Below are 8,652 nucleotides of genomic sequence, written 5' to 3'. Positions count from 1 at the left end.
ATGTACCGAACAATAACTAACGTGATCGCACTAATGCAGCAAACATGTTAGCGGTGTGAAAATATTTAAAACTATCAGAGAAAGATGCAGAAATCATTCACGAAGCTCGGACAGCGAGAGACTGTTTAGGGCTGCATCACGTCTCAGACGAGAAGAAGAGGTTGCTGATGATGGTGGTTAGGTTATTGTATGATGATTGAAATCGCGAAATGACATCAAACAATAAGTAAACTGCAGAAAGTTATATTTTCTAATGCATGCACGTGTTGCATGAGTTCTGACAGCGCTTCACGAGCTTGCGGCGAAGGGAACCAAGTCCAAAGCTCGAGGAAAATCTGCGCTGAACTTGTTACTCGTCAGTTGCTCAGCAACATTTCTGTTAATATTTTTAAAGGAATGTGACAATGTTATACCTGCAACAAACATCTTTCCAACATCCAACTGGTAACGAAAATAATTTATAAATCTGCATGCTGTTGTCAAAAAAAGGAACCACTGCTTTTCGTGTTTCTGCCAAAATAAAAGCTGAGAAAAAGCAGCATCTCCATCGATATTAATAAATGATAGTTTTATAATTTTACTGTCATTCTGTAATTTTTTTTAAAGACAATAATAATGATTATAATTACCCTAAAACAGATCTGTTAATAAATTTATTATAACATTCACACAGTGTTCAAATCGGGATCTGTAATATATTCTAATGTTTTAAAAGAAGTCTCTTCTGCTCAGCAAGGCTGCCTTTATGTGTACAGTAAAAATACACACTGATTCAAGTCTCAAAAATGGCCAAAAAATATTTTATTAACTTGTTTACTAATTGTGCTTTGTTGGTATATTGTCTGCTAGAATGTACAAAAAATGTTCAGTGTTAAGTAAGTATTTTTAATTGTTGATTTGTAATAGACTTTTTAATTTGAAAAGCAGGACAAAACAGTAAAAGGCACATTTTGGTAATTTAATTAATGTTGGGAAAAAACTAGCAAAATAGGTCTACATTGGTGGGGGGGGGGGTTGAAAATCTGTGTTCAGTATTCGGACTTCGGCCCAGTGTTTCATTTTGTTCGGCTTTCGGCGAAGAGTTTTCATTTTTGGTGCATCCCTATTATTAAATACTTCGTACAAAAGCCTTTGTTGGTGATGACTAGTGGTCGACCGATATTGTTTTTTTGACAGCTGATGCCGAACTGTTGGAAAGCAGGGGGGCGATAGCCGACATAAAGCTGATATAATTTTTTTTTTACATTTTTAATATTTGAGAAATTTTTAATCATTTGACAATGGATAAAAAAAATAAATGTGTAAAATAAACATACTTATGCTTTAGATGACAAGATATTTTTTTCACAAATAAATATTTAATAAAAATATAATTAAAAAGTAAGTAAACACTGTAACCAACAGGGCACTCAGTATTCTGGGAAGTTTGTGTGTATTGGGAATAATTTTTTCAAATAAAACAAGGGTAAAACTCATTTAACAAACAGCACACAGAGAAAATTACATGAATATGACGGTGGACAAATGCATAATTTGAATGTTCATTTGAAGATTTGTTTAAATTATATAAATGCATATTTGCTAAATGCTGACAACAAATGTGAAAGTATTATGATGTTTGCCTTTCTATTCCTAATAATATAAAAGAAATTGTTATAATACTTTGTACACATTAATTCCTTTAACAGCTCTATCTGATTATTAGACAGACTTCTGGTTATGTACTGTACAGTCGTGGCCAAAAGTTGAGAATTACATAAATATTGGAAATTGGAAAAATTGCTGCTTAAGTTTTTATAATAGCAATTTGCATATACTCCAGAATGTTATGAAGAGTGATCAGATGAATTGCATAGTCCTTCTTTGCCATGAAAATTAACTTAATCCCAAAAAAACCTTTCCACTGCATTTCATTGCTGTCATTAAAGGAGCTTGCTTCACAGGCAAGGATATTGTGCTACTAAGATTGCACCTAAATCAACAATTTATAGGATCATCAAGAACTTCAAGGAAAGAGGTTCAATTCTTGTAAAGAAGGCTTCAGGGCGTCCAAGAAAGTCCAGCAAGCGGCAGGATGGTCTCCTAAAGAGGATACAGCTGCGGGATTGGAGTGCCACCAGTGCAGAGCTTGCTCAGGAATGGCAGGAGGCAGGTGTGAGCGCATCTGCACGCACAGTGAGGACAAGACTTCTGGAAGATGGCCTGGTGTCAAGAAGGGCAGCAAAGAAGACACTTCTCTCCAAAAAAAACATCAGGGACAGATTGATCTTCTGCAGAAAGTATAGTGAATGGACTGCTGAGGACTGGGGCAAAGTCATATTCTCAGACATCCCAACCTGCAAAAAGTCATTTCAGGGAGGTCCCCCCCCCCCCCCAAAAGGAAGGAAATACATCTCAGCTGTAGTCACCTTCTTAGTGAGACTTTGAGACATCTGAATGAGAGAACGGAGATATATTGGAGCAGCCTTCCCTGTGCTTAGCCTCCCTAACATGTTGTGGTCCCTAACAGATATAAAAGCATAAAATATTATTTCTATAAGCTATAGGCCTATGTAATTATTCATTAATTATGTTTAAATATGTAGATCACTTTTACTATTTATATAATCGGTTTATACAATTTATGTAAACTGCATTTATTTATTTTCCATTGCAACTTTAAACAGGTCTAAGGAGTTGGTTGTTTTCATGTAGCCTTGGCAACTAGCCTGAATAATATACAGATGAAATGAAACCTGTCAACTCACCTCAACATGCCTTTTGCAATCATATAACCCTCCATGGGCAATGCTTGAGCAAGACTGTCATTATGTTTGACACCTATAAGACAGGAGTACACTTTCGTGTAGTCTGCCGTAAAATGTGTCTTATACTTTTTTTGTTTTGTGGCACTCTCCCTCTGCCATGGTGCTCCTGTTTCTAGATAGACATAACCGATTTATTTTGTTCGGGACAAGAGATAAAAGCCCGCCCACACTGACAATTGATTGGTTGATTTGCAGAAACAGGCCAATCAGGATGCTCTCTGTCTTACATGCGCTTCGCACACACGCACATTAGCACACACACGCAAGGTCTCTCGCTCCCTCTCCCTCTCCGCCGTGCGTGCGCTACACGGTTTGAAACACAGTATCTGTTTCGCATGCGCGCTTTTGCTCGCTCGGTCTAGATTCCGGGAGATTTTAACTAATTTGCGGGTCTCAGGGAGCCGCTTTCAATATGCGGGAGACTCCCGGAACTTCCGGGAGACTTGGGATGTCTGTATTCTCCGATGAAGCCCCTTTCCGATTGTTTGGGGCATCTGGAAAAAGGCTTGTCCGGAGAAGAAAAGGTGAGTGCTACCATCAGTCCTGTGTCATGCCAACAGTAAAGCATCCTGACACCATTCATGTGTGGGGTTGCTTCTCATCCAAGGGAGTGGGCTCACTCACAATTCTGCCCAAAAACACAGCCATGAATAAAGAATGGTACCAAAACACCCTCCAACAGCAACTTCTTCCAACAATCCAACAACAGTTTGGTGAAGAACAATGCATTTTCCAGCACGATGGAGCACCGTGCCATAAGGCAAAAGTGATAACTAAGTGGCTCGGGGACCAGAATGTTGAAATTTTGGGTCCATGGCCTGGAAACTCCTCATATCTTAATCCCATTGAGAACTTGTGGTCAATCCTCAAGAGGCGGGTGGACAAACAAAAACCCACTAATTCTGACAAACTCCAAGAAGTGATTATGAAAGAATGGGTTGCTATCAGTCAGGATTTGGCCCAAAAGTTGATTGAGAGCATGCCCAGTCGAATTGCAGAGGTCCTGAAAAAGAAGGGCCAACACTGCAAATACTGACTCTTTGCATAAATGTCATGTAATTGTCCATAAAAGCCTTTGAAACGTATGAAGTGCTTGTAATTATATTTCAGTACATCACAGAAACAACTGAAACAAAGATCTAAAAGCAGTTTAGCAGCAAACTTTTTGAAAACTAATATTCATGTAATTCTTAAAACTTTTGGCCACGACTGTAGGTGTAAGGTCTGAAGCTGATATTCATTTCCACTGACGAGGGCCAGGATTGCTTTTCTGATAGATTTCTGCTGGTGTCTTTGCTTTCCATGAATTGTTCAACTCCCTGTCTTCATCGGTTCAATTATTTTCCCCAGTGTCATTCCATTTGATTACACAGAACTTAATTTCTGAACTTATTGATATTGTTTTCTTTCTTTCTGACATCTGGTGAAAATGTAAAGTCAACAGCACCTTTAGAAATTTTTGTGAAACTTTGTGAAACATTTTGACATGTTCAATACTTTTTTTACCCTCTAAAACTACAGCAAAAACAACTAGATTAATATTAAATTTCAAACATTAAACTGTTAAAGAGTCAGATCCTTCAAGGTATCTTGTAGAGGTGAGGTGTCCAGGTCACAACATCTAACTACTGGGGTGCCTCAGGGCTCAGTTCTTGGACCACTTCTCTTCTCTGTCTACATGGCATCATTAGGTTCTGTCATTCAGAAACATGGCTTTTCACACCACTGCTATGCTAACGACACTCAACTCTACCTCTCATTCCATCCTGATGATCCCACGGTAGCTATTCGCATCTCAGCTTGTCTAACAGACATTTCTAGCTGTATGATGGACCATCACCTTCAACTCAACCTTGCCAAGACAGAACTGCTTGTGGTTTCAACAAACCCATAGTTTCATCATGATTTCACCATTCATCACCATATGCCTAGATTTATTTAAAAAACGAAACAAAAAAAACAACAACACCTCGCTGTACTGCGAGTAAGTGTACTGCGTTAGGCTAACCAAGACTTGTCATAGCCAACCCTAGTCGTTTCACACACACACACACACACACACACACACACTCACTCACCTCTGGAGCGAGCACAAAGGTCTGCATGAACCTCCTCATGGGCTGGCCGCTGTTGGACAGCTCGCCCATCACCTGCACCACCACCCCGTCCCCCAGCGTCGCATGGGCATCCACGTGCCTGATCTTAGTGTGGCACTCACTGAACTGCAGCGACATCACCTTCTTATGGATCTCCTGCGCACACACACACACACACACACACACACACACACTCCTGTCAGTCACTGGTGCTGTGTTCAATGTGTTCAGACTATACGAACATGATCTCAGCTATAAGCCACATTATAATGCAATGTCAGACCAGACGTGTGCCTGCAATATATCACTATAATGAACATGCATGATATTGTTATCGGGGGCACCTCAAAATACTGTGAACAATAAAAGTGACTTGAATTAAATAATTATAAAGAATGCAAATTATTTGTGTGTGCACTCATGTAAACAAGCGCGGATGATAGCACATTCACTCTCTGACAGCAGATGATGCTGATGGAACAACATTACCCTTGAAACCCCATAAACAAAGCAGCTCCTACTTTCTGATTCTGATTTAAAGCAACAAGCAAGCAGTAATTTTGGGCTGAAGAATGTTTGAATAAATTTTAGGGCTGTGCGATTAACCAAAATCACTTTAACAATTTTTCATGGCACTGACCTCCCACAGTATGCTATCTGAACCAATCAGAATGCAGAACGCCTAAATAGAGCGTGAGAACAGAGCAGACTGGACATACAGACGTAACGCCAGGTTCTCACACTCCATCTGTGGAGCATATGCGGGGAGTCTTGGGCTGAGACTTTGATAGGTTCTCCCCAAATTGAGCTCTATGATCTGACCAAGTTTCAAGTCTCTAGGCCTTACAGTTTGGGCTGCACGTTCGGAATAATAATAATAAAAATCCTAACAATTACAATAGGGTTTCAGCACTGCGTGCTTGAACCCCTAATAAAAAAAAAAAGATTTTGTCAGAGGACTCACCGCCTGACCGTACACCGCCTCCTCCGGGTTCCCAGTGCTGTCCTGACCGCCGTGGACATACGAGGAGCTGCGGCCGTAAAACCTGCGGACACACACACACAGCGTGAGCCGCGTGCATCGCTGACATCTGCTGCTCGGACCGCTCAACACTCACCTGTGCAGGTAATCTGGAGCTTTATTTAGGAGCGTGTAGTACTGACGCACAAACTCACGTCCTACGAGCAGGGGACTGGGCTTCTCCATCACCATCGCTCTCTCACACACACACACACACGCACACACACGAGACACACACTACGACACACACACACGTGACACAGAAACAGACCGTGAGAACTTTCATCAGCTCAGTCCAGGGCTCCAGGCTGAGATCTAATTTCTCAATGGTGCGACCAGCCGTTCCAGGGGGAAAACAATCTCTGCGACTCTGAAAGTCTCCCTGTGGTTCAACAACAGACACCAGAGCCCTGCACTGGTGACAATATTAATATTGTCTGTGAGGCATGTTTTCGCTGAGCTTTGGTTCATTTTTGTGAAGCGCTCCTATTCAAGACGAGATTGCAGAAAGCCTATCATGTGCGTTTATTTTATAAAAGCACAACATTTTGTTGATATTGTGAGTGCACACAAATACAAGTAGACCCTTTGCAGTTAGGAATGATGTATTACTCTCACCTTTATGAGCAAAAATGACGGTGTATCTACTGAAAAACACAAGTGATCACGCCGTCGTCTCCATGTCCTGAAGTTTCTCTACACAAACTATTGGATCTTGTGCACATTTATCTGGGTCTAACGTTTGAAAATTGATATATGCTCCAACCGTTTTATATCTATAGATTTTATTTTAGACTAGTCGTGATGATTTGAGAAGGCTAAATTGATCAAACATAGGCTCAATGTCTGCCGCTGACAGCTTGGTCATTACTTAAAAAACTAGAACTAAAACGTATGTTTAACAAACATAAAATGCTCCAAACGTTTTTCTAAATCAACTTTAAATATAATCACTTTGCCATTACATACCAAACTGAACTATTTTAATAGCTGAGACAGTAGTATAAGCTGTTTAGGGAGTGTTTCTCTGTTCAGATCAGACACTAGAGCATCCTTCCTTCAGACACAGTGAAGATCTGATCAGAATCAGTGCGGAGAGTCCAGCTGGGTTAGACAAGGCCAAAGATCAAGAAGACCAAACTACAGGAGCTGGTCATCTGAGGATCATGTGACTGCAGTGGAGGACAGTCCATGAGACATTGAGACATCAGATTTGAACCCCTTAAAACTTAATTAAATTTATCTTGAGATGTTTTAAGTTTAATTTCCAGCTCAGTGAAGATCTTTAAGCACCTACACTTTTTCAGGAAGTTACTTTTATTGTAGAATTGTGCTTCAAATAAAGAACTTTATGTTGACCAGTTTGTTAGTTAATCATTTAGGCTACAAGTCAATATTGTCAGTAATTAATAAAAAAAAGTGATCTTGCAAATATGGAGAGTTAAATATGAGGCAGTCGAAAATTTGGGTGAACCTAACTTTTGTGATGATGAACCTAAGAAAAGAAGTTAGTCTAGAGCCCTGCAGTCAATCTCACATATTTATATCTAAACACTGAAAAACACAGAACATGAATGAACACAGAAAAATAGACAGACAGATATTAAAAGGATTCCTCCTAATAGAATGATAAACACTGAATACAAAATCTGGATGGATGAGAAATAGACAGACAGAAGTAAATAACATACAAGGTAGATATTTACAGCAGAATGACTTCCAAAGAAACACAAACAGAATAAGAGCGAATGGACAGACAGACAGATAGTTGGCATGAGGTCAAAGTAGATGTACGTTACGTTACGTGCGCGCCGCAGACGCAGACAATAGCACCGGCGAGTGCTTTAGCTTGATGCTAGCGGATTACTCACCGTCTGTGACCGGAAAACTGAAACACACACTCCACTGCAGCAAGCGGCGATCGGTCCGCTCCTCTTTACCCGGTAAAACACGAGCCGCGGCACCGAGTCCAAATATACATACACGGACGCAGACGTGACGTGAGCGCGCGCCTGTGACGCAGAAGACTGCGACTTCCGGTCGCGTGCACGGCAAACACGCGCACGAACCGAGGACTAAGCACTTTCAGTTTTAATTTCCATTAATACGTGATTAAGAAATTAAATAAAATTCCAGGTATATTGTGAGATTTGTTGCTATGTTTAAAAGCGACATCCCAAAGCGATTATATCTGAAAATAAATAACATTTCACACAATATCAGATTGTTCCCTTGAGAAATTATTTTGACAAAGAGCTGTCTTTAAACTCTTATGGCCATTTTATTGATTTAGTTTGACTTGAATGTGCTCACATAATAAAGTCAGGTCACTTTTATTTGTAGCCTACAGCACTTTCTGTAGAATACAGTAAACAATGATGTCAGTGTCATCAAACATGAAAGAGCTGTAAAGTATCTGTAAAGATTGAGTTTAGATTCAGTTCAATAACTGTGTAAAGCTCATCGATTATGAAACAAGTTCAGTTCAGCTGTAAAGCAGCCTCAGAAGACATCATTCAGATCAGTTCAGTTCAAGTTTTGTTTATTCTAATCACTAATAGCACTGAATAATAACTCAAATAGTACTGAAGATGAATGATTTTCTTCTCTCTAATCTCTTACATGACTCGCTGGCATGTTTGATTCTGATTCAGCGGTCAGATGATTCCTGACCAGCGCTGATTTCTTGTTATTGTGTAATAATGTCCTGTACTGTTAAAGGTTCATT

At 40.0% G+C, this 8,652-nt stretch overlaps 1 protein-coding gene across 2 annotated transcripts in view; it reads right to left on the bottom strand.

The window, feature by feature from the left end:
- LOC132118636 (ras GTPase-activating protein-binding protein 2-like) overlaps window positions 1-7,954 on the bottom strand; it is a 15,589-nt gene extending 7,635 nt beyond the window's left edge. Inside the window, exons 1-4 of one of the 2 annotated variants that reach the window (XM_059528606.1) lie at window positions 7,796-7,954; window positions 6,022-6,161; window positions 5,868-5,949; window positions 4,886-5,059 (exon numbers count right to left, since the gene is read on the bottom strand). In XM_059528606.1, the coding sequence (XP_059384589.1) occupies window positions 4,886-5,059; window positions 5,868-5,949; window positions 6,022-6,116 (351 nt within the window). In that variant the 5' untranslated portion in view covers window positions 6,117-6,161; window positions 7,796-7,954. The remainder of the gene's footprint in view (window positions 1-4,885; window positions 5,060-5,867; window positions 5,950-6,021; window positions 6,162-7,795) is intronic. The other variant, XM_059528607.1, reaches the window with a different exon arrangement.
- Window positions 7,955-8,652: the final 698 nt, after the last annotated feature.

This window comes from Carassius carassius, chromosome 37, assembly GCF_963082965.1.
Source record: "Carassius carassius chromosome 37, fCarCar2.1, whole genome shotgun sequence".
In the NCBI taxonomy this organism is placed as follows: domain Eukaryota; kingdom Metazoa; phylum Chordata; class Actinopteri; order Cypriniformes; family Cyprinidae; genus Carassius; species Carassius carassius.
The sequence above is the reverse complement of the archived record's forward strand: the minus strand, read 5'-3'. Positions and strand labels throughout refer to the sequence as shown.